This window comes from Colletes gigas, unplaced genomic scaffold, assembly GCF_013123115.1.
Source record: "Colletes gigas isolate AHSC1104 unplaced genomic scaffold, ASM1312311v1 Colletes_gigas_Sc00016, whole genome shotgun sequence".
Lineage (NCBI taxonomy): Eukaryota > Metazoa > Arthropoda > Insecta > Hymenoptera > Colletidae > Colletes > Colletes gigas.
Genome location: NW_025106645.1, coordinates 1,550,796 through 1,577,190, shown reverse-complemented (window position 1 = coordinate 1,577,190; position 26,395 = coordinate 1,550,796). Strand labels below are relative to the sequence as shown.

General features: G+C 36.2%; 3 protein-coding genes across 6 annotated transcripts in view; all 3 read right to left on the bottom strand.

Moving 5' to 3' along the window:
* The window catches only part of LOC122400078 (protein numb homolog), an 87,626-nt gene extending 80,714 nt beyond the window's left edge, over positions 1-6,912 (bottom strand). For 2 of the 3 annotated variants that reach the window (XM_043401296.1, XM_043401294.1), the window contains exon 1: positions 6,208-6,912. The gene's annotated coding sequence lies outside the window, so the exon portion shown is untranslated. Of the gene's footprint in view, positions 1-5,760; positions 6,167-6,207 lie in introns of those variants that run through there. The other variant, XM_043401295.1, reaches the window with a different exon arrangement.
* An 849-nt stretch (positions 6,913-7,761) lies between these two features.
* On the bottom strand, positions 7,762-19,536 carry LOC122400076 (vacuolar protein sorting-associated protein 54). Of its 2 annotated transcripts, XM_043401289.1 has the most exons (17): positions 19,313-19,536; positions 18,690-19,068; positions 16,602-16,704; positions 16,344-16,507; positions 16,054-16,253; positions 15,694-15,879; positions 15,470-15,596; positions 15,112-15,366; positions 14,626-15,051; positions 14,270-14,550; positions 10,132-10,255; positions 9,942-10,043; positions 9,429-9,755; positions 9,197-9,354; positions 8,650-8,893; positions 8,128-8,221; positions 7,762-8,001 (listed from the first exon to the last, which is right to left on the bottom strand). In XM_043401289.1, the coding sequence occupies exons 1-16, from the start codon at positions 19,408-19,410 to the stop codon at positions 8,150-8,152; spliced, it is 3,246 nt and encodes a 1,081-aa protein (XP_043257224.1). In that variant the 5' UTR covers positions 19,411-19,536; the 3' UTR covers positions 7,762-8,001; positions 8,128-8,149. The 2 variants fall into 2 exon arrangements, with proteins under 2 accessions (XP_043257224.1, XP_043257225.1); XM_043401290.1 differs by lacking the exons at positions 7,762-8,001; positions 8,128-8,221; positions 8,650-8,893; ... (2 more) ...; positions 9,942-10,043; positions 10,132-10,255 and adding exons at positions 11,541-13,479; positions 13,558-13,771; positions 13,839-14,056.
* A 1,632-nt stretch (positions 19,537-21,168) lies between these two features.
* Positions 21,169-26,254, bottom strand: LOC122400079 (kelch-like protein 10). Its single transcript, XM_043401297.1, has 8 exons — positions 25,867-26,254; positions 25,176-25,491; positions 24,393-24,845; positions 22,869-23,038; positions 22,542-22,711; positions 21,958-22,116; positions 21,672-21,876; positions 21,169-21,442 (listed from the first exon to the last, which is right to left on the bottom strand). Exons 1-8 carry the CDS (start codon positions 26,091-26,093, stop codon positions 21,169-21,171), a joined length of 1,974 nt encoding a protein of 657 aa, XP_043257232.1. The 5' UTR covers positions 26,094-26,254.
* Between the last annotated feature and the right edge of the window lie 141 nt (positions 26,255-26,395).

The window sequence follows — 26,395 nt, the reverse complement described above, 5'->3', positions numbered from 1 at the left end:
CGTTCGATAAAGAATTAACGAAGGACCCCGATAATGATCACGCTGGGTACGTTCGAACAAATTGAACAGATATCTCCGACAAACTGGAAGGCACGGAACATACGCGCGTGTGCCACGTGGCAACCGGGTCAATTGTATTCCATAACGAAGCAAACGCTCGTTATCCTTGGAACAATTCAACTATTGTCCCAGGAAACGCTTCAAAAGCACGAAGCGTGGTTCTGACACTTCGGGGATGAGTTTTTCTAGGAACGTAAAACGTCGAGATTGTACGAAATTGCCTAAGCCATCCTGTTTCTTAAAGGGTCTTTCACCTTCCAAGAGCGTTAAAAAGATCGTTTATCCTCGAAAACATTCAGTAAACGTTTTACATCGAGACAAGGATCAATTTTGTAAATACTTGAACGCTGAAAATCATTTATTTTATACTGCAATTTTGTCAAATCGGTTTTAAATGTTTTATGACAAAAACATATTAGAGAATTCCCCGCTTTCGGGCTTCTAAAGTGAAAGTTCCTTCAAAACAGTAAGTCGATCGCAACACTTTGATCGATATCATACTAGAATTAATAACCGGTTTTATCAGATACCTGAATATCCTATTAATCTTCACTCGCCACCTGTCCTAGTTCCACTAGTTTGTGTCCTACGTTTTACCTTGACGATCCAATGTTCTACTTCAACGAGTGATAATAAAAACGTCAACGTTTAAACTGCTCGAAACATTGTCCTATCCTCTTGTAAAGAGGTAGATTTTGAAGTTTCTTTTGGCATAATTATATTTTTAAAACATAAACCGACTTTAAGGGGATCTAGGACGATTTTGCTTTCGTGGAACTATAAAAAACAAAAATATATAAAAATCTAGGTTTTTACCTTTTTAAAACCGAATAGAACTTTTACTGAAGACACTGAAAGTAAAATAAGATAGAAAGTAGTACGATGCAGGAGGATGAAACGGGAACTCAATATTCTTCGATATAGTTGATTAACGTCTTTGAATACGTAATGATAACGACGGATACCGCCCTTCCTCGCTACCATCTTCGGTCAGGTTCCGAGAGCCTTCCTTTCGTAATTCTATTGCCAGTTCCTTTCCCTTACCACGACCACTCGCGAATTAATATACACCTTTCCTTTTCGCGTAGGTGAGCGCGTCGCTCGATTCAGTAATAAAATCTGGCGTCGGCGACGAAAAATCCAACTTCGATTCAAACTCCCCGCGAAAGTATCACGGGTGAAATGCATTTACAGTTTTCACCCCGATAAGATTTTCTACAGATACGCGGTGATTCGTCTCTTGACACATTTCGGACCAACGTCCCTCTTCGCGCCACGCCGCGTTCTGCGCTTACAAACATGTACAAACAATGTGCTCGTACGCGATCTAAAATTAAAGATGATACCACGGGTGATATTCAAATTAATTGTTATACGTTTCATAACTAACATGGGGTTGAGAGTTATTCTGATGGAGAACAACCCCTTCTCCAAATATGAACGATGGCTACTTCCTTCTGTACGGTTGCTTTTAATTTATTCGAGTGGACTTATTATAGAATGTAATATTTACCTTTAAACTTTATTAATAGATATCACGGGACAAGAAACATCCGGACCAATTTTATCATCGTATTTACACTCGCTTCTAATTTGGTCGATGACGGCGTTATAATAATAACAATATCGTAATAAATTCTACGACGAAATAAATCGAAGCGTTCCAAACGCGGCGCACGACGGGTTAAAATAAATAAATCGGAGATTAAAGGGGCACCGCCGCTTCGTTCCATCGACAAGCTTAAGCAGCGAAAATATTGTTTTATCGCCCAACCGTTACTCGAGATCTTCATTTTCCTTCGGCGACAAATTTTCGTTTGCGAGCTCTTCTTCTTTCCGTACGAAATGTTTGCGCCATCCGACGTATCGCTATTCTTTCCGAACAGTGCAAACATCAGAGACGCGATTTTAATAAATAAATCAATCTCGCGTAGATCGAACACTTGCCGTGGTGTTTATTTTCTTCCATTTTAGCATAGAAGGTTCACTTTAAATTTTCGTTCACGCTAAAAGCTATACCGACTAATTAACATCGAACGTATTACTGCATGATTTATAATAGAAACAGAATAAACCGTTTCTGTCAGTTTTATCTGCGAACTGAACGTAACAAATGCAGTCCAAAGTACCGTGGTTATTGTCTTTTATTTCTTTGGTTCGCAGCTGTATCTGCAATGTAGTCAATCTTTCGCTGCTCGTATACAGGGTGGAACACGATCGTTTCAAACGACTCGTTAAATTATTTGCTCTATCGAATTAACCGAAATTTTCACATTTTTTGAATAATTACCAAAATCGAATTTTACGAGTCAGAGTAAAAAAGTTCTCTTTTCCTGGACCGTGTTGCATCGGGGCCACGTGAAAAATAAAGCGAGTGTTTATCATAAATGTATTGACGCCGCTGCATCATCAAGTTTAAGGTATCGCTGACCTTTGGAAACGCCCATGCCTGATCGAATTTCGATTATGTACTTGAAATATCGTGAACCGGGGCAACGCCTGAACGAATACTGCATTGGCGTCCCGACGCCCTGGCTCCGCCAGGTACGTAACCATCACGCATCATCAGCATTTCGCAAGACCCGGTCACACGAACGATTTTGAAATCGTCGAATTCATAGTTTAAAAATAAAAAACGATTTCTATTGTTCGTCCGATCCAAACGATTTATCCGACTTGAACGTTTAAAATGCTCGTACAGCCGTTCCAAGCTGTTTGAAAACATTTCTTTTCGAATCATCCTTCACTTTTCACGTGCAACTTAATTTAGAAAATAAAGAAACGACACGACTAATCGTCCGTGATAATAGTTTTCAGAAATCAAAAGTTCTTTCTGTTCGGAAGTCAAACATCGCGTATACTACACAGTTTTTTTCTTTGAACTATCTTGAATAATGTTGTAAACGGCACGGTTGCAAACATGAATCCCCTCTGCGATCATTTTGCATGTCAGATGACTGTGTCGGGTTCGTAGGAGATCTCGTATATTCTGTATGTTTACATCGATTTAACTAGAGGAGGATGTAGGCCATCTTTGAATCGCGTGATCCGCTCAAATATTTTTGAACGTGATAAACGTTCATCGCCATAAGCTTTTCTCGTGGATTCGTGGAAGTTTTTCCAAGTTTAACACGAAACTCTGTCACAATCTTTTCGAAGGATTTAAAGGGGATAATGTTTATAGCGCCGGACGGTGGCGAAACGAATCCTGAAAGGCTGATGTATGCGTAGGTGCACAAGACAGAGTAATCCTTTCTGCGAGATCAAGGTTAACGGAGTCTCGAAGACAGTCGCCAATTAAAAGGAAACGGGAGAAGGATCAAAGCAGAAAAAGGATTCATGAATATTCTGATCGTAGAAACAAGATCGTGATTCCATTAGCCATACAGTGGGTCATGGAAGTGTTCGAACGCTTGGAATGAAAAGCTTCGATGCAAAAGATATGCAAATCAAACTGGAAAGTACGGAAAATTGTTGCAACGAGGCTGAGTATAATGTCGAAATTTGAGGAAAATCTAACAACGTGCGTTGGAAATATAAAATTTTTAGAGAGTAAATACTATTTACGAGTAATGAATGAAAAATCATAGATTCGCGATTTGCAATATTTTGAAGAGATCGATAGCCCTGAAATCTCTGAAGAAAGAATCGACAAAAATTTAGTATGATTTTAAAGCACTTTTCGAACCATTGGACGAAAAACAATTTTGTAAGCTGATAACACAATGCTAAAGAACTAGAATGCTAGAACTAGAACAAGAGCTTAGGTAATTATTCTGTTGAAAGTAAAATAGAAAAAATAGAAGCGAAAGAAAATACATTCTCGGATTTTATTCATTAATAGGTAAGTAGGTATACATAGGAAAGTGCTTCAAACTTTCAACTAAGAAAGGAACATTATGTTCCGTTAATGGTGACGAAACTTCTGTTAACTACCTCAACAAAGCATAAAGTTTTAAAGTGAAAATTTGCCTGAAGATTCAATTACCATTTTTTAAACGAAATTTGTGTCCAATAACAAGGAGTAAGAATATTACTTGTGTAAGGGTGAGAATCTTCTACTATGCAACATTTAAGGGATTATACCTAATTTGTCGTTCTTATTTGAATGTGAAAAACATAAATTATTATAATTTTATATTTTAATTCTATCGATTATATTGTGATTATTAAAATTGTTCTATAAATGTATTTCTATAAACAGTTGTATGGTATCGAAATGGTCATAATATGTATTTGTATTTTCTACGATGTCCAAACTGACGTTTAATTGAAACGACACGTCCAATTACATTTAATATATAAACAATATTATTATTTGTAGTATGTATTTATGTTATCAGTTATTATCAAAAAGTGAATAAGGAACAACATTACTTAATGAGAAAAACAATAGTTATGGTTATACTCGTTATAAAAAGACCTATATTTTCGTATTAAATTTTTACCACCATCGTTCGAACGATTATATTATGTCACTGATTCATAAGTACTTGATCTTATCACCGGTAAACAGAGTTTGACTCATCGAACTGTTATTTATGAACATCGAAGTTTATGTGGTTTTATATGTATCAAGACAGCAATAAAGGGTAATGACACTGCAATAATTATAAAAAGAAATTGCCAATAGAGAACACTGATTAAACTAAAGTGTTTTGCTCAAATGACTTTATCGCTCATGAGCCTTAAAACTACTTAGTATTTCCTTAATCACTGATATTCGATTAATCTTTCTAAATTATCCACCGGTTTAATTACATAATTATATTGAACGCAATATATAGGGCGAGTCTAACAACTGGAATGAACTATAATTTTGTTCTTATTAAAGATAGAAAAAACTTGCAGCCGAAAATTGCACTACACGATAATAGACCATATTAAACAATGCAAAATTTTCCTCTACAATTTTGTTCAACTTCAATAGAGACAGAGTTATAATACGAACCAATTATTAAACTCACAATGTATTTTACTGAAGATAATTTAGATCAGCGAATTGCACGATCTATCTCCTAATAAATCATCGAATTAAACGACAAATGATACGTCGTGGCCGTAATTGTGTCCACAACTCCATTAGCCAACAAAATTTACCCTAACAATCTCACAATAGTATTTAAACGAGCAAATTTTGAACAACAAATGAACGAATGGTAGAACGAAATACTTCATTACGAGCAAATAAACATTCGACTGTTAAATCTAAAAACCTCACGAATAAACCTCATTCCCCTAAATTATCCAAAAGATTAATCACGCGATAATATATTTTATCGCCATTAAACAAACACAATTTTCATCAAAGAAACGTTCAATCTACCCTCAAACAAATCGAAATGTCGCATTGGTAATTGAGTTCACCACTGCATTAGAATCTATAAAAGAACTTAGTCACACGATACTGTACATTTTACCACCATGAACCAAAAACAACGTAAATCAAAGAACTGCTTAATCTGCATTCGATATTAAACGACACACGAATCGGTAACTGGCACCAAAACGTGTCCAATCAATCTCGTAAACTTATTCGAAGGAGCAAACATAGGCCCAACACTGTGTACTTTGTTTCATCGGCCCGCTCGATCGACGTGTCAACCAAGAAAACCGAACCCGTTCTTTCTTCGATTCTGCTGGTGGTCGAATCTATCGGTCGTAATTCGTTGTAATTTATCGTCGTTACAAGCTCGTTACCTGTTTCTCGCTGGGCGCGATACGAATCGTGGACACGCGTTCAGGAACGACGTCCGAACCCCCGACCGTTTTCTCCGCGCACGCACGGGGAACAACGAAACACGTACTCGCGTTTAAGCGATATTTACGCGGCCCGATATTGATCATTCAAAGAACTCGATCCCGCAGAAAAGATGCGCGCAAGAAGGACGAACGGATAACTGTCCAGGGAGGGCGCGTTCACACCGGAATCGATAACCGCGAGAAGCAGTCGCAGGAGGGGGCGGTCTACGATCATCACGATATACAACGTTTGGAACGGGTCGCGCGATGAAAACGAGTTAATCCTCGGTATATCGATTCGGCACGATCGAACGGCGTGCCTCGATTCGCGATGACAGCTAGTCGATAAGACAGACACTGACCGTACGAGAGCATTACTGGCACTGTCAACTGTTTTCGACTCACCTGTTCGAATCCGCCGGTGGGGCTACGGTGGCAGGGCCGATTACGAAACTCCCGCGACACTTGCAGAGCGACACGAACGTCGAACGTGTCGAATCTTCCGGTAGGTTTCGACGTTGCACCGAGGAAGGTAGGAGGTAAGGTGCAGACGACGGTGGCCGTGTAGAGTGAAAAACGCGCGAATAGCGAAGGGCAGAGGTCAAGAGAAAGAGAGAGAGGAAAAGAGCGAGAGAGAAAGAACGATAAGCGCGGGACGAGGGAGGGAGAGATCAGAAGCGCTGGAAAGATAACAGATAGCCGCGCGATCGTTGGTACAGTACTGTGTGTCGAACAATCCGCGAGGACGGTTGACGCTCTTTGGTGGGCCGCGACAAGCCCCGTAGAGAGCACACGGGACGCCCGATTCTCTGTCACAGCGGCATTTTCACTAAGGAAACGGTGGCCAGAAAGCGAGAGGCTCGCGGAGCAGCAAAAACCCCCCAGCCGGATCCCGTTTTCGTAAACGCTCTACTCTGACTATCCGCGTATCGGGAGCGACTCGTGTTACGACCGCGCATGCGCATCTCACCGTAACGCGCACGCGTCACCGTTCGCTGCCGCTGCTCTTATCAGCGTACCGCTCTACTGCCATTGGAAACTAGGGAGCCGTGCGATGACGATGCCACTCGCGTACACCTCCCTGGCTCCTCGCCGCCCCCACCAGGCCCTTCAATCCTCACCGTGCGGCGTAGAAAAGGGCGAGAAAAAAGACGCCTGCGCGATGACACACGGGCAGGCGAATAATTTCATTCCGGTACGTTCGGATTTTGAAAGAAAAAAAAATTACTACATCGTTAGACGTTTTCTTTCCTTTTTTTCTATACCGTCACGCTTCGACGAAGGTAACGGCGATACGTATCGACGAAGGAACGAGGTTCCAGAACGCGACCGATATTATTTATTTATCCGGTGACTCGACGAATTCCTGAGTTAGGTTTTCTAACCTGTTCGGACATTTTGCCGAAACTTAAATCGTCCGTGGACCCCAAGGGGATAGATAGATATCTAGTAGATATGTAGTAAGAACACTTTACATCGTGTTACGACGTTCCCAAGTGTTTATGTTGTTTTTAGTTCCGTTTATCGACCCCACTGCTAAATTAAGCATCTGGTCTGAAAGAACAATTTTTAAGCTCTCGGGAATTTTTTTATATAAAACTCATTTGATCGTTGACACATATATTCATTATCATTTCGATAAATCGATTTATGTAAAAAAAAGTGCATAGTTCGATCTAAAAGACAAGTACAAGTAATTTTTCGATTAAAATAGTATGAAAGTAATATGTCAGAAAGTACTGTGGAACGTTACGTTTGGTCGATATCGGATTGTGTCACTATGTACACAGTGGCATGTGTGGTTATCTTTAGTATCAGTTGACAATATCGAATGATAAATGTGAATGCTTCAAACGGCATAACTAATATCGTCATTGTATAAGTGAGTTCGACTGAAAAGTTTCTAATCGACTCACTCGTGTAGGAGTTCGGATCAATGCTATAAATGATATGCATACACTAAGGTGCACCGTTTTTTCATAATTTATAGAAATGGTAATATCTGGTCCAACTTAAATCTAATCACCATTAAAAAGTTTATTCGTTATAGAAAATATTTTTATTAACGTATAACTAAATTGTACATACATACTGTCACGATCTTCACAGTTTTTAAAGCGTCAACCTCTTCAGGGATACTGATATAGAAGTATCTTTCGTTCTTCAGTTTGTTTAAATATTGTAACATGAACGTGACCACTAAAATTACAAAAAAAATATACGTCAAACATTTGATAAATGCCAATCAATTTGAATTTCGATTATTTTCAAACAAAATAATTCGTAGAATCAAACACGTGGTTAACATGGAGAATAGTCTTTTACCTTTTTTGTACCTAATCGTAATTTATGATGGATCCGGTATAGGAATTTGAGGTGTTCGACCTTCCAGCATATCGTGGAGAGGAATACTAATTTCCTAAAAGTATATTTAACTCCTTTAACATTTCTATTATATGCAATAGGAAACTGATAAATTAGTAAACATCTAATAAAAGATTGCAGGTAGTCATTTTCGCGTATTGGCACGTTGACTGGCAGTTTTTCAATTTATAGCACAATAAATAGAAATATCCAATAGTTCAATGAAGTACTTGTTATATTGTGGCATTTCTAATGTCAATGGCATTATTTAAATATTTACAAATAGTAAGGTAGGTTCGAAATGCCGGTCACCAGTGATCATCGTGGCAGTCAAAGTGTTAAGTTCAAGGAAAAGGGATCCGAAGGTGGCTTAAATAATTTAACGGGTAGAGCGGCCATCCAACAAAAATCAGGTCTGTAAAATCTGAACGACCGTCCGCTCTTCTCGTTGGAAAATATAAATAAAGTTGGGAAGCGGTGTACCTCTTCCCTCTGAGCGCGTAATCTGTCGATAATTGGCTCGTTAAAGTTGGGATCGTTGCTTAGATCCTCCAAGATAATATCGTTGCTCCTCGACACTTGCGGTATACGAGTAACATAAATCTGTTTGATGGTATCTAAAATTGCCATAGGTCTCGTCCGAGGAAATTGCAAATCAATCGACGAAAATGAATCCGATCCAGCCGGTACCGCTAATGGCTTCTCGAAATCTGTGCACTTTCCGTCGCTGAGATTTCCGATAAACACAGAACGTACAACTGGCAGTTTTTTAAATCATCGTTTAAACAAAATAACAAATCAAAATTATAAGTATTCGCAGTTATTCAAACAATACAATTCAATCTCTCGATCAACAGTGCTTTCTTAAATCGTTCAACTTGTATGTCTCTTTTAGGTTTATTAATTCTGAAGATGACCAGGTAATATTCGTAATTGAATAACAACGAAGACTTGTGATTTTATAATTTTTCATCGAAGCATGTTACACGTGAAGAAATTTAAATTCATTTAGTATTTAATAAAAGCTCACGGGAGTTGTGTGCCGAATCCATAATGCGATAGTAAATCTTTAGTTCTTCGTAGTAGAACTTTGTCTTTCGACGAATGATAATAGAGACCTGCTCCTAAGACGTGAGCTACGGCTCTTAGGGTTTTCCCGATTAGTTCTTTTTTATCCATATTTAAATCCTATCGTAAAGTCGCCAGAGTTATTCTTGTTTGTTGAGAAAAAAGTAATTTTTCCGGATAGATCACGACCATACCTTGAATTGGTCATATTTTCCTCCTATAATACAAAGTTTTACCGGGAACGGGTCCACTTCCCTTTCCAGCGATTTCTTTAGTTCCTTAATTCGACATTCTTTAAGCATCTGAATCGTTTTATCGTCGTAACTCATTTTTATAGCGTTCCGAAGTACCGAAAGTGTTTCTTCGATAGACGACCATAAAATTTCCGGTTGCGTCAAATCGAGCATCATCAATATAGTCTCGTGGATAGGAGAATGAGTCAAAGATGCACCTACCATTGCAGCTGCTATTACCGAAGAAGTTATGTCTCCTGTGTCCCAAACATGTACGGTATTTTTCACCTGTTGTGACAAAATAGAAGACAAAATTATATACTGATAAATATAATACAATCATTTTTAAATATTTGCTTATAATGCGTTACCGAAGAAAAGCTATAAAATAATTTCTGAAAAACGAGAATTTTATTTTAAATAAACTTGAAGCAGCGTAAATGCAGTAAAATTATTGTAAAAAACAAAACTTACTAAACTCTTCCCGGCTTTACGCCCAAATGAATAATTCATCGTAATGGTTGGTTTCGGTGCTTCATCTTTCTCGAGAAACCGATATAACATCGTTGTTTTACCCTAAGAATTCATATTTTTTCTCTCGTATTAACGAATAGAATAATTTATTGCATTGTTATTGAGTGTCTCTAGTTAAATTATTACGTACAACACCTTTACTGCCAACAGTGATGATAGATCGTTCGTGCGTTCTGTTTGGATCGGTTGTACGCTGTTCTTCTTCTTCTTCTTCCCAAAAAAGACTCGACCCTGCATCTCTTACGTTCTCTTCGCTGAAACATAATCACACTAATGTCCTCACACAAAAAAAGCATTTCATTTATTATTACAGACAATGGTTTCCAACCCGTGAGTCGCAAAAGTTATTTTTTAATTGCGATTACTTATATAGAAAATATTATAGAAAATTTTCAGCATTTATTATTATTTCGATATTATACTGATTTTTGTTAGATGAAGGGAGATATTTAAAAAATATGCTCGAATCTTTATTTTACACAATTTTTTTTAACACATTTTAATTATTAAAACACATACACGGTTCTTTACGCGGTTCATTTTCAACACGTGTTCATTATTTTAATTATTTGTTACGAAGAGGCTTTAATATATCTTTTTCAAATTTCCGCCGCGATGAACACACTCCCAGTAAAATACAGTAATGAGATTGGCTTTAACAAACACTCAGCCTCGAATTTTAGGCTGGCTGCCCAAGTGCAAGTATAACCGTTGCATTAAATTAATTAACTGTTAGGTCAAAATTATATTCCGAAATACTTATTTTTAATGTGTTTCTATTACTAAGAAATGCTTTTTTATTAATTTTTTGAGAGGTATTAGAAAAGGAGATTGTAACTCGAAAAACTATACATATTGTATAAATAGTAATCAAATAAATTCAATGTTAAATATCTTTATAAATAATGAGTATTGGTAAAAAGCTCGAATATATACGCATTTATTTTTCCCCTAGAATCGCCAGAAAAAATGAATAAAATCGGTGATTTCACCGGTGCGACCTCTCATCGTAAGAAAATACATATGTATTGTGCGACTAAAAGCGTATGAGCTATCTAGTGAAAACGTTTTATAGTTTTATACCTTTCTCATAATAAAATATTAACTATACACAAATTAAATACGTACGAATTTTGCTTTGTCATTGATCTCGAGTCTACTGTTCCTAACAAGTACAAACTGCGCAATAGTTACGCGTTCTCTTCTACGTACAGGTTATGATAGTGTTTTCGTATTCGTTGCTATAGTGATACGAAAGTTCATTCGCATAGTCTGTACGTATAAATATATACGTAGAATAATACTTCGTAAGAATTCATTAAATTCATCTATTCTCATTTTAAAAGATACTAAATATCTATATACATGTAATTACTCGACTCGTATCCGATTTGTATCGTATTAACAAGAATCAATTTATACCAAACATAAAAATACATAAATAGGAAATGAGTGTAAAGTATAACAAAGTTTCATACTGAATTGTTATTCATTTTTATGCAATTTTTATAATACATTATGCAGTGAAATGAGGTATGTTACATCTAAATCATTATACTCCTATATTCCTAAATGAACGCCGAGGGCGTAATGATTCAGTAAGACGTTTTCAGTCTTGGCAAAGAAATTCAAAAGACCGCTGTTTGTAATAATCAATCGCGTACATTTTTACGTAATTTTAAGTAGCGCGTAAAAATTGATAAAGTTTCAAACGCAGTAATGTGTCTCTGCTGGACCACAACACACAGTACCTTTTATTAACAAATTGTTTATGAATACAACCGATTACTGTAAAGTCTTCGTTTCTATACAAATTGGACTACACGAAATCGATAATGGAATGCATTGTATAATTAGCAGTTTATATTAAATTATAAATATCGTACGAGTGAACGCAATTTCAAAGGTTATTATGCAGTCAGGTGCGCCATATTGCAGTGTGATGTAAAATCGTAACAACCGATCACTTTATCTTTGGTCACAAGGGTGAAAGAAATATTTACAATCGACTATATCATCACTGGAATTTGTAATTTTTCCTTTTTAAATAGAAAGAGACATTTGTGGCGTCACGCAATCGATTACCGCTGAGGTTGCTATGTCTTTTATACCTTTCTGGCGAGTTGTATATCGGACAGTATCTTGTGATAGTCTATTGTTTTGTACATATGTATATGCGTAAAAATGCACAAAAAACAGGGCGTTCGATAAAAACTTCCTTATTAACGTACTCTAGTGAACCATGTTGAATAGGAAGTTATTTTTACTATTGATAAAATTAGTCTAATATCTGTTAATAAAAACAGATTAGCGCAAGCAATAGACGATATATATAAAACTTTTCGAACGATCGTTTTTAGATTTATTCTGAGATTACATTTTTCATAATCAGTCTAATCCAAGCATGAACACAACAGTAAAACCAGTCGTATCACACTTTTAATGTCTTATACATGTTTAGATCTTTACCATGTATTCGTTAGACCGAGTGTGAACATTTATGATTTTCGATTTTTGATTGTTTCAAAAAAGATTGTAATTTTAGAAAGTAGACGATACGCTTAAAATACACGGATACTTATACGAAGAAACATAATTTAGTACCTAAGTCTTGGTCCTTCTACTGTATGCCTAGTTTTGCATAGGTTAACCTAAATTCAATCGATTAGTAATATTTCGCAAGACATAGTAAGCAATATCTCACATGCCCAGTGATATTATAAGAATAAAAGAAAATAACTTTCGGTGATGTATACAGATTTATGCATAATTGTTCGCACTTGATATATGAAATTTTGCATTTGAACACTATGGCATATAAGATTATTTGGGAGACATAAAATATGTATAATCAAATTTAATAATCGAATTAACTTATAATTTGTAAAAATGTAATTAAGTTTAAATAAAACTGTTTTTTTTTTTTATTTACACATATTTTCAGAATATCGCATGAGAGCATTTTATAAAAATGCTATTTCAAAATTTATTATTACGTTACTATTATTAAATCGACTTTGCATTCCATACAACCTCATGGATAATATAAATACTTATATGGATATTCTGATAGAAGCCACATCTTTAAAAATCCATCGAAATGTTAATAGTTACCAATACACAATGCGTGCGAGGGAAGACGATAATAAAGATTAGTCACCTCTTTCTGTAATACTTCATCGCTTCAATTATGCAATATATCACACGCTCTGCATGTTATCTGGTCCATATATCACTCATCCAACTATCATCTAATTCATTAGTTGGTAATACTTTTAATTTTCGTAATGCTTCGAGATAAAACGTAAGTTCAGACGTAACGACACCATGTTGTGGACCACCATTATTCACTATATTCATTTTGACTAATTGTTCTCTAAGTTTTTCTTTGAAAGATGTATTTACTGTACGATATAATATTTGTACTTCGACTGCAGGGAGAATTCCAGAAACTGCTTCGTGCAGCTTAATTAAATAGCTGTAATTAATCATTAATTTTAGTCGCGAACGATAATGCAACGTCTCGTATAAATCGAGCGATCGTCGTAATACTCACCTAGAAATGTTTCTAAACGATTTCGACGGTACTGGCGGTCTCGCAGCCCAGTTTGATATTTGACCGCCAAGCAAATTGTCAACGATAGTAAGAATTTTCCCTTCAATTTCTTTTACGTGCGCCCGAATGTCCCTTTCGACGCTATCCAATAACGCGACACCGCCGCTTATACTAGATGTACCAAATCCACGGCTAGGATTTTGCTCAGCAAGCGCTGCAAATTACTCGTATTGGTCGCGAAATATTGATAATAATTAAACGCCACGCGAAAGGTAACTTACTTTGAAAGTGCGTCTTTACGAACGGCATAAGCCATAAAATTAATTTCAAACTACGCGCAGCTAATACGAGTATCGTACTGGTAATGGTTTTTAAACCAGCAACTTGCATCGCGCCTGCGCCAAGTACAAGTTGACAACAACGACAATTATAATGTCGCAATAATTCGGCTAAATGTCTTCCAATGGTTCCAGACAGGGCGATCAACTCGCTACCGGTTCTAGAATTATAAATTCTAATTGTCCAATTGTTCGTCCCAAAGAACGTATATACGTGTTCAAAAATTTTACGACCATTTTGGACTATTTCGAAACATTTCGTTTCGGGAAACTTAGTTGCGTACATTGTACGATCAAGAAATGCATATTGCAAACGTTACAGTACTCTGTACGCTCTGTACGTTCGTAGTGAAATGGTTAAATCAAAATATTACCTGCAATATTCATGAATCATTTGTATGAGCATTAAAGCTGTACCAACGACCGCGTATTTTTCATCTCCAACCATAATAAAGCTCTGAATATCATCTTCTTTTACTCTATCTTCAACCTTAAGCAGATTCGGCGGGAAACTCTTATTTTCGCACACGTACGTTACTAATGACTGAAATTCCGGCGGTACGTCAGCCTGTTTCCATCTTTCAGATTCCAACAAAAGCGTGAGCTTCGTTTTAAATTCGGCGTGAAATCTTTGAATGAATTTACTGGCTTGTGCCTGCGACACGATAAAATATGAATTAAACGTTATTCGTGTTAATACGATGTACGTACGCGATAATAATATGCATACCTTGAACGCGGATCTCAATGCTGTACATTGTTTGCCACAGAGTTTCTCGCACGTTTCTGTGAATCCTTCGACCAAATTCGCCAGTTGGCACACTTGAGCCGTCGTTGCCCTTTTGCTCAACCAAGACAATTTATCGTTCCAATTCTGACTGTCTTTCTCCTCCTGTTTATTATTCGCGTTTTCACTATTTGCCTTTTCTTTTTCGTTTTGTAATTTATCTTTATCGTTCGCGCCAGCGGAGAGCAGATTTCCCATTCGCTCGTGACAATAATCGCAAATGGATGTTATCATATCGTTAAGTTTAGTCGTCACTCGCGAATGTTCTGCTCGAGTTAATAAACGATCGGGTATCGTATCGTCGAACGTACCGTCGCTCACGCGACCAGCTGCAAGATCCACGGTGTCTCGCATAACATCGTGAACAGCCTAAAAGTTTTACGTTTATACAAAATATTTCTAATTATTTATGTAAAATTTAGTACATACTTTTACTCGCATCAGAAGAAACGTCAACGATTGTATGGTATTATGGAGTAACGTTAATCTCTCTGCGAGCGAGAGTCCGCAAACTTCGAGGGCTGCTGCTTGTTGATCGCTACAACAATCGCTCGCTGCTAAAGCTTCTATGATTCTTTGTTTCGTCACGGCGCGGACGGTTGTTACAGCTTCTTCTTTGTAAGTATCCACGAATTGAAAATGTTTTTGCCGCAAAAGACCAGAAATGATGGAAACAAGTTTGTCCTGTTCGTTGAGGATGTACAAATGATCTCACTGGGAAGAGATGGACGACGTTTTGTTTGCTACGACCTAAGTGTATATTCTCAAAAGCTATAGATCTACTTACACCATCCAGAACATTGTTTTCCCCTCCTAACGGTCTGTTTAAATCTGCGGTCGCGTATCTTTGGAACTCGGTAGACAACATTTTGTCTACAAGTTTCTCCATTTCCGTTAATTGAGAGCTCAGATGTCTAAACAGAGAGCAATGGGAGGCGCAGGTCTTTTAACTTATTGTTCATCATTAGTTGCGAAAATAATCGAGTTGGTCCACTCTGTATATAAACGTACCTAAAACTATGCACCCCGTTCAATTCCTGTAACAGTATTTCTTGCGTTGTAGCAATGAGATCCAATGCTGCAACATAATCTGGCGTCGATAACAATAATTGTATCATTGGTTGACTTTGATGTACCGTAGCCATAAGCTTTAATTTTTCCTGAACTAATAACCGATTAGACCTTGCTTGTTCCAATCTAAAAAGAAACAATTAGCTGCCACTCTATTTAAAAACAGTACCGACTTATTGCCGCGATAGGCTTAATTAACGGTGTGGCCTCTACTTGCAACAAAATTTTCGTTATATAATCATTTAAATTCATGCTCGTCAAAATATAATTTGATCTTCTAACGCCGTTAGCATAATTTACCGTAAAATTTCTAAAGAATCATTGACTAGGTGTTTATCAACTTGATGTATATTTTTCCTAAGCGCTTTTAGCACTGTAATAGTTTGCGTAAGTTGCTCCATCAGGGCATCATGGGAAGTCATAGCATGAAAAAATGCTTGAGACTTTGAAGCAACTTGTTCTGCTATTCTAACTTCCACGACATCTAAATAATGACTTAGCTATTGCAAAAATAAGTAATATATTAGGTATTATTTACCTGTTTTCTTTTTTTTTTTAAATTAATTGTACATGCTTAATTATTGGTATACCTTTTCTTGCATTTGCTTGACATAAATAACAATGTTAGATTCCTCATTTAACAAACCACCTTTTACAAACGGAAATACAGCGTAAAAGTTATCTTTTTGCGAAAGATCTAAATTGGGCGTTAAAAACACTTTTGGTACATTGGCCAAATCATATTGCATTCGATCTGCAACCATTATTTGTTGAATGTAACAATTTTGTATTGTACGCTAAAACCAACATTATTATTTAACTTTCAATCGTACAAAAGTTATTCTTACCTAAAGACTTAACTTTTCTTAAATTTGGAAAGTTCTGTAACAATTCATTAGGCGTGGTCGGTCTATTGGCATTTGAATTCATACGAGAATGTTTTCGATATCTCTGTAAATAAATAATTTATTGAAACGGTGGTTTTCTTTAAAGCAGAACGTTTAATTTATGTTCACAAATACAAAATGGAGTATCAAAATCGGAACATCTAAATACCTCCATTATTTATGGTCGTACAAGGAATCTACTAGGGATGAAGTTATACTATTTCAAAGAGTGCATGTAATAAGGTAGAAAAATTTGTTCTGCTTTATATGAAAACGTATATTTTTTTTCTTCACATTCTCATAGAGGGTAAAATGGCAAATTCAACCAGTGTACCGTTCTGCTCATCTAATCTCAAGATACTTACATTTTACTTACGCATTCCAAAGTTATATCTAACAAGAAAATTCGATTTCATCAAATTTTTGTAAGATGATATTATATAGGTGCCTAATTTAGTGCGTGAAATATTTGACGTAATTTATTGAATTTTAAAAATATAAACAATTGAAGTTACGTACCTGATCATGTGCTATCAATTGATTAAACTATTTATAATAACGGAGAATGCGTGGAGCGAGGGACACATAAGAGTCGAACATCTTTCACTGTATAAATGATTTGTCTCGAATATTTTTAACTTTTGCAATAAATGAAAATCATATTAATTTTTTCCTATATAGTATACTGATGCATTGAAATGCTTTTAAAGTTTCAATTGGAAGTACCGAAGAAATAATTGCCCTTCTCGAAAATGTCTTTGGTTATTTATCCTCAATGATATACAAGATGTTCGACTACCCCTGGGAAAAATTTCAATGGGAGATTCTAGAGGCCAAAATAAGACGAAAATCAAGAATATGAACTTGTTGATTGAGGCTTCGTTAAAAAGTTATCAAAAAATTAAATTAAAAAATTTCAAATCATTTACGGAAAAATTATTTTCGGTTGCAGAGGTTAATTACACACATTTTTGGTGAATAAACATACCCCCGAAATCCTACATAGTTTCGAGAAAAAAATTCAGGAAGATGGACAAATTTTTCGACAAAATTAAAAAATTTCAAATCGTTCTAAAAAAATTATTTTTGGTTGCAAGGGTCAATTACAATCATTTTTTATGAATACACATACCCCCGAAATCGTATATACTTTCGAGAAAAAAATTCTTTACCGAAAATATACTGTATGGCCGGAAATGTTTCTCCAACTTTTTAACGAAGCCTCAATCAACAAATTAGTATCCTTGATTTTCGTCTTATTTTAGCCTCTAGAATCTCCCATTAAAATTTTTCCCAGGAATGGCTGAACACCCTGTAATAATATAATAAATGTTTAATGAAATATAAATTCATGAATCAATAACTATTTGATAACATTAGAAAATGATAATGTAAATATTTTGAGATCGGACGAATGGAACAGTATATTGTTGAAGGCGTTTGATTTTGTTATTTTATCTTGTATAAGGATATGAACATTTAAAAAAACATCGATGACCTTATAATCGAATAAACAATTGATCTCGAGAAGAAATTATTTCTGTCGTTACATGGTACCTCTTAACCCGTTAATCGCGGATGACGAATTAACTCGTCACGAATATTTGAAGACAATGCGAAGGATTGTTTATTTTTTATCACCACGATGATTCGACATCTTCGAATGTTCGAACAACGTTCAATGAAGAAAGATAGAAGATTTTAATGGAATTTTGCTTACTACGGAAGAAATAGCAGAAAGAATAGGTAGAGATGGGGATAGGTTATAAAAATCGATGGTCAATATATATCGATAACTGATAATAAACATAAGTATTAATTTCTTGCTCGCATAATCAGCATGAGAAAATGACCTAATATATCAACAGTACAGTGGAAAGTTGCATAGAACATTCTTTCTGACTGAATATATCAAAGGAACTATTGCACAGTATGTGGTCTCCGGTTGATAGATTAAAATAATTTTGCCATAAGGAATTTTCTCTAACCATAAATAATAGTAATATTCAGATATTTTGGTGTAAATGCCCCATCCTGTACATGATTTACCCTTGCAATCTTCTTTAAATATGATTCAAAATGCTGCATTGTAACTTCAGGAAGGTACGGGCTCTTAGGGATATCGACTTTCTCTATAAATCCGTCGCCCCAAGTACGGGTTAAGAAGTTACTTTGTTTCCCCTTAAACGGGTCATTTAAAACTGCTGGTAAGTTTTGTGCTGCGGAATACATGGTCCATGACGAAGAGGGCTCCGACAACTGACCATTGCTTTTACGTTGTTGCTGCATTGCTGCGTGTTTGGTAGCGTGTGCTACATAATCTTTATCAGAAACACCCTCCACGGGAAGACTGGTGCATACTCCATTATAACCGTAAAGGCACACGAATGATCCACCTTCTCTAGAACAATGTTGATCTCTTAAATGTCTGAAATAAAATTACATACTGTCAAAGAGCAATAACGTCATATTGTGCTTGTCAAGTTAATAATATGTTTCTTGGGAAATGTCCGTCTTAATGTACTAATCACTTTTTTGTTATTCTAACTGTTCGTTTCAAAGAAATATGAGTAATATGGAATCGTTCAATTTGTAATATGTACAATATCCGGAAATCGGTCGAAATAAAAATAACTTCATGCGATAATTAGACATTAGACAAGTGGGCCTACCTTACAAAATCTTCTATTTGCTTGAACGTAAGGTTAGTGCAATATTCACAAATTAGAATCGTAGGCAATGTTTCGGATCCTTTCACGATTTTCGCCATTTTCCATTGGCAGCGTTACTTCGGCATTCTGTCGCCGTTTTGTTTAATTTATAGTTCATCGAAGTCTATCAAAGATAGCTACACTTACGACGACTACTTAGCAATATCACTAAATCACTTACTCGCTATCGCCCAATGTCAGGCATATTCTTACTTAACGAATACACGTTTCACGATTCGATCCATGCTGACCAACAAAGAAGTACAACGTCACGATAAGCCACGGTTTCCATAAAAAAGTTCCCAGATATAATAGCAATTGTTTCAGTTTTGCGTGGCATATAGCTAAGCCACATTTGATTTACGACATGTATGTGGAAACATTTGTGGTACTTATGCACCGATAATAATCGATTCATACGCATTAACTAATGATCGTTGTTTTCATTATAATTATTTATATTGGTAAAAAAATGCAATAGATACAATCTAGGGATTGTTAAGTAAAAATATAATTTAAAAACAAAAGACTTGCAAGCATTAAATAAACATTAGTTGATAATCTTATTTGCAGTTTACGACCTACTTTTAACTGACACGATTTAAAAATACTCAAATTGATATGAAGAAACTTTTGTTTGTAACGTGAAACGTGAATTGAAAATATCCGTTTTTAAATTATGAAAATATTTGTTTCAACTACGAAGAAATGTTCTAATGTAAATTGATAATGTATTTTATATAATAGTTGTTTGGGTTTAGTGTTAATAATTGATTTCTTAATTTCAAACAGGAATTTCTGGATGAACGACGATATATTCTTCGTTTTTGAACATTTCTACGCAATATAAACTGCGAAAGAATACTTGTACAAGTTCAAAACTATTCGTTCGTCATTATTCTTTTTTATTGGTAGTTGTAAGGTTCCACTTCAGCCAGTTTTATAAACATTTTAGTAGATCATGACTCATATTATCTTCGTCGGAGTTACTAACGCGTATACGTGTAAAAAATAGTTTCGTTTCTGCTTTAATTGGGCATAATTACCGTTTAAAATTGGTTTCGTATATGTAAAGTCGTCCAATAAACGTCGTATAAAATTGTATCACAAAAACAACGAGTAGAAACGTGCCTTGTATAAAAAAGTAAAACATATTCCGTTTAACAAACTTAGGTAAATATGAATCCGAAAATATTATCTTGTTCAAGTTACGCACGAAATACAGTCCTGGTATTTAAAAAAGTGTTCGCATCCGCTGCTTTTTAATTGGCATTAAGCAAGGCAATATTTTCCAATTCTACAACAATCTTTCATTGTCGTCGTGTGCCCGCATTCTTATAATTTATCGTCTCGGTGCTCGATACGTGAGAAAACTACAGTCACGCTCAAAGAAGAATATGGCGAAGACGATGTAAAAGCATTTCTAGCCGCATTGACAATATCATTTCGTTTCTCAATTACTTGAACTAAACAAAAAAAAAATAAATATTTTATTCTGAATTACTTGGAACAAAGAAATAACTTTCTTGTCAAATTGGCAAGTAATATTAAAGCGTAATTTTCACATCGTCTTGCCATTTATCTTTGGTCATTTAGACGCGGTAAATTCTTGGTTTTGTACGAATTTACGAGACTATACAATATACGTATCTTGTTCGATAAAAAATCCAACTGTACTAATATTTTCTTTCAATGTAACTGTAGATTAATCGCTTCGAACACCAGTCGTTCTTTCGTTTCACCTACCGTCTGACCAACTGACCATGAACCTACTTTCTCAATGTTGTTTCGCCATAATGTTTGTATTTTTGCCATCGTCAATTTTGTCGACTTTCGTTGCTAGAATTGTTACTCCCTGGCAACGGAGGCGGCGCGGGTATAATCTCGTTTATCAAATTTTCACGGTTTGGTTGTGTTTGTTCTTGATGTTGGTGTTGACTTCGGTGCACCTCCAGTGCCAACAACTTCTGTCGTTTCTCCTCCATCAGACGTTCGCGATGCTTGTGAATATAATCGTTCACGTTTGGTAATCCCATTATCACGCAGGCTGACACTGCTGAGCGATACACGTTCATGTCTGTTGCTTCGTACCTATGCAAAATGTAAAATTGATGAATACCTCTGTTACTCTGGAAGTTAACGTACACAGAGGTTGGCGTTAATTTATGCTTAAACGTCGAATTCGATAATTTGACTCCATTATGTATCAGATACTTTATGTCTTTCGTTATTACCGAGAGTTTTTAATATAAAAGTTTATCGATTTTAATTTTTAACTCGTCTTAAACGAACTGGTATTCCAAATAGGCTACACTTTTACCATTCGTTTGTCTTTTCGTCGTAACATTCGACGTGATAAATCGTAGTAACACCGTTGAATCCACCGATCGCGAATATCATGTCGTCGATTACTTCGATCGCGAAATTACTGCGCGAATTATACATGTCCGGAATCGGACTCCACATATCCGTCGTAGGATTGTATTTTTCTCCGCTGCACATTCTGGATATTCCGTTAAAACCTCCTGCAAGTAAAGTATTCGTTCTCGTGAAACTTTGGGAAATAAAAATGTTCCGCGGTTCAGTGTAGAAATTAGAATAATTACCGATCACGTATACGTGGTTGTGATAAGATATGCAAGATACTCCGCTTCTGCGCGATCTCATTGGAGCTATCAGCGTCCATTGATTGCTTTCTGGATCGTACACTTCCACAGAATTTAAGCATTCGTGACCGTTGAAGCCGCCCGTGATGTAAATTTTGCCTATTTTATTATCAACAAATAGGGTAACGATTACTAAGGTTGCGCGAAGGAATTTGTTATCGTGGAACGATAAATAAAATCGCGTTCTAGTACTATACGCATTAAAACTATGTTTATTCTGAAGAGGATGAAGTTTCCCAGACGTTCGACACGCCAATACCCGCCGTTAGATTGTTATTACTCCGAAGGCGTTGGTTTGCATAAGTTTAATTTATGCGCATATATTCCTCCTATAATAAACTATTGAATCATATTGGGTTCGTGAATTGATCTCGATTCGTAAAAACTGTACAGGGGAATTTATTTTCTTTAAAACATTAGCAAATCGAACACAATCTTTTCGTTAAGCATTTGTAAACACTTGTTTAACTCTCTTTCAGTTTGTGTTTGGTTCACGTAGTTTATTTTAATGTATTGAGACGTACCATTCAAAGTAGTTGCACTGGCGTCCGATCTTTGGCAAATCATGGGTGCTATTAGGGACCATTGATTCGTCTTGTAATTGTAACGTTCTGCTGTACTCTGTCGATAGTACCCATCGTAACCTCCCATCGCGTAAATCAGGTCATTCAGTACAGCTACGCTAACGTAACACCTAATATTCGTGTCGTCACCTTGTTAATATAAATGGCAAGACACGTATTCAACACTGGCACGGTTGTCGTTAAAATAATTAAGCGAAAAATTTACAAAGTTGTCAGCCGAGCGAGTGTCGAAATGTTCGGTATTTCGTAAAAGTTTAAACGTTTAACCTTCTGGCATTCATCGGGGCAACTTCTCTCCAGACTTTAGTGACAGCGTTGAAGCAACGACAGCTATTAAAATAATCTGCTCCATCGAAGCCACCAATTACGTAAATATTAAAACCGACCACCGCAGTTCCGTGATACGATCGAGGACCGACCGGATCTACTTCTTCCACCTATGAAAACAAAAAAACAATATCACGCAGTAGTCTACGATTTTCTTTTTAAAAAATAACGCAGAAGGCGTGAGAGAGTTACATGTCTAGTCAGAATTGTGTCAGCCATTTTTTCTTAAAAGAACTTTCTTCGAACGTGCAGCATAAGCTACATCTCGTACAGTTTTCATTAATTTTATTTGAAAAAAATACCGTGTATGCTCTAAACATCAATAAATATATATAGCGAATCTCAATACGAAATAGTCTACGGTTTTCTATTGAAAAAATAATGAAGAAGACGTGAGAATTACATGTGTAGTGAGAATCGTGACAGCCATTTTTTTTTTAAAAAGAATTTTCTTCCATGAGCTGCAGCTCGTACAATTTTTATTATTTTTATTTGAAAAAAATACCCTGTATGCTCTAAACATCAGTAAATATATGTAGCGAATCTCAATACGAAATAGTCTACGGTTTTCTTTTGAAAAAATAATGAAGAAGACGTGAGAATTACATGAGTAGTGAGAATCGTGACAGCCATTTTTCCTTAAAAGAACTTTCTTCCATGAGCTGCAGCTCGTACAATTTTTATTATTTCTATTTGAAAAAAATACCCTGTATGCACTAAACATCAGTAAATATATGTAGCGAATCTCAATACGAAATAGTCTACGGTTTTCTTTTGAAAAAATAATGAAGAAGACGTGAGAATTACATGAGTAGTGAGAATCGTGACAGCCATTTTTCCTTAAAAGAACTTTCTTCCATGAGCTGCAGCTCGTACAATTTTTATTATTTTTATTTGAAAAAAATACCCTGTATGCTCTAAACATCAGTAAATATATGTAGCGAATCTCAATACGAAATAGTCTACGGTTTTCTTTTGAAAAAATAATGAAGAAGACGTGAGAATTACATGAGTAGTGAGAATCGTGACAGCCATTTTTCCTTAAAAGAACTTTCTTCCATGAGCTGCAGCTCGTACAATTTTTATTATTTTTATTTGAAAAAAATACCCTGTATGCTCTAAACATCAGTAAATATATGTAGCGAATCTCAATACGAAATAGTCTACGGTTTTCTTTTGAAAAAATAATGAAGAAGACGTGAGAATTACATGTGTAGTGAGAATCGTGACAGCCATTTTTTTTTTAAAAAGAACTTTCTTCCATGAGCTGCAGCTCGTACAATTTTTATTATTTTTATTTGAAAAAAATACCCTGTATGCTCTAAACATCGATAAACATATGTGGGAAATTTCAATAGGAAGCAGTGTACGGTTTTCTTTTTAATAAATAAGAAGGCTAGCCTTAATATTGCATGTCTAGATCGGAATGACCCCTTAATGGATATTAAGTGTTATAATGCGTACCTTGACCCATCGATCCGCCCTGGTGTCGTAGGTCTCTATGAAATTTGTAGGGCTTCTACCACTCCATCCACCTATAGCGAACAGTATCTCGTGAGGTACTCTGGGTCGTGCAATTTTCGGCGTCGGTATTTCTCCGTCTTTTTGAGTGATGATTTCGAGGTCGTACAAAAATTTTAAAGTCTCAATGATAATGGGTCGGCACGCGTCGTTTCCGGTAACGTATGGGTGATCCTTTACATTCTCCAGAAAGAACTGCGTGTCCAATAGACCGAGGCGAATGTTCTTCATCAAATCGACTATGTAATTCTTTCGAGATTCTGGATCGTAATCGATCCATTTCAGCACCAGCTCCCAAACCGTGTCCTCGCTCTTAACGTTCAGCTCGTCGGCCCCGATCAGCGTCGTTAACTCTTCTATCGGCAAATCTAGAATTTCATCGCTTCGATGGGCTACCTACGCGCAATGAAACCGCCGTTGAAATTGTTGATTTTTATATCTGAACATGATCAATGGATCGTTCAAGTTTTCCCGATGAAAGTTAGTACAAACACGACTATACTCTAGAATGAATAATTTCTAAAAAATTTCTAATTTTTTATAATTCACGATAGTCGAAACGAAGTCGTATTTGGACTCATTTTGATCGGTACGACCTCGTCAATGCGTTGATTAAAATACATTGAAAAATATAAAAATTTCATTGTTCGTATTCTGAATAATTGTCGGATCGTTTATGAATATTATCGGATATTTTATGGCAACGAAGAGACAAAGAGTCATGACCTGCACAAAGTGTCTCATAACGTAATGATACGCGCTGTTCTCCAATCCCTTGCAAAAATGTTCTCGGGCAAATCTCATGACGGTGATGCAATTTTCCGGGGCTAGATTTTGCTTGAGGAACTCGCAGCAGAGATCAAGAACGCCCAGAATGTTTAAATAATCCGCGGTGACCAGCAATTGGCACACATTCTCGTTGTTCACGTTAATCGATCGCAAATAGGCGTATTCCAGAAGAAGATTCATCATGTTGCTGCTGACACCCGGTAAAAGGACGTCAGTTTTTTCGCGGGAATGCAACGAGGTTGTGAATAAAGTTCTACAAACGATTAATTTTTATATTACACAAGAAAGAATCGAACAGATATAGTTAGAATCTGTACAATTTAATTTTAGTGATAAGGAGTAGGTAAGAAAACGATATTTGGAACATAGAAATAATAATTGTACCAAATTTGTGAACATAAAGGAATTAGAAAACGGTAATAATAAAGTTATAAGTTGTTTCTTGAAAATATTGAAGAAAGAAAGGAGAAAGATCGCGTTTAGAATTATTGTTGCGTTTCGATTAGTCTTATAACTGTTTCCTTAGGATGGAAAAGTTAGCAGTGAGAAAAATGGCTGTACTGTCGGGACTAATTATAAATGTTTGTGGTTTCGACTATTTGTGGGTGACAAATAGTGTGCAATAGACCTGAAGTACGGACTGCAGGCCGACAAGATAGCTCGGTGAATCGGAAAGACGCCTCCATCTTCGAGTCTCAAAACAGCATCGCATAGAAGATTGTTCTGTCGAAAGTCATACAAAGATTGCATAGCTTGCGTGCTCATGCATCGGCCGCCGCTTTCGGCAATCAAACGCTGGGCGTTCGTCTCGCATGTATCTGTATCTCTGCTGCTGTCGTTTGAGTCTACATCCATATCAGATTCGTTCTAATCCGTGCAGAAGCCTCTCCGCGACGACAAATTGCGAATAACTGGCTCGTCACTTGAAAATTTTCTAACGATATCTTTAATCGTATCGACGTACCGATTCCCAACGTACGCAGGTACGTGAGCTTGTCGCTAATTGTCGTGAATTTTATGAATCGATTATCAATCTTGTTACAACGCATATTTATTTTTTTTTCTTCTTATCAGAGTAAAGAGCAATCTTACTTTTCGGTTTCACTAAATACATCCCGTCGTCGTGGCGTGGTTAAGTTTTCTACATATTGCGAATC

Coding starts and splice junctions, on each gene's coding strand:
- LOC122400079 (XM_043401297.1), bottom strand. CDS start 26,093: ATGGATGTAGACTCAAACGACAGCAGCAGAGATACAGATACATGCGAG. Junction 24,846..25,175: donor TTATGAGACACTTTGTGCAG/GTCATGACTCTT, acceptor CATTGCGCGTAG/GTAGCCCATCGAAGCGATGA. Junction 23,039..24,392: donor GGGCGGATCGATGGGTCAAG/GTACGCATTATA, acceptor TTGTTTTCATAG/GTGGAAGAAGTAGATCCGGT.
- LOC122400076 (XM_043401289.1), bottom strand. CDS start 19,410: ATGGCGAAAATCGTGAAAGGATCCGAAACATTGCCTACGATTCTAATT. Junction 16,254..16,343: donor TCAAGCAAATGCAAGAAAAG/GTATACCAATAA, acceptor TTTTTGCAATAG/CTAAGTCATTATTTAGATGT. Junction 10,044..10,131: donor CTGTTGGCAGTAAAGGTGTT/GTACGTAATAAT, acceptor ATGAATTCTTAG/GGTAAAACAACGATGTTATA.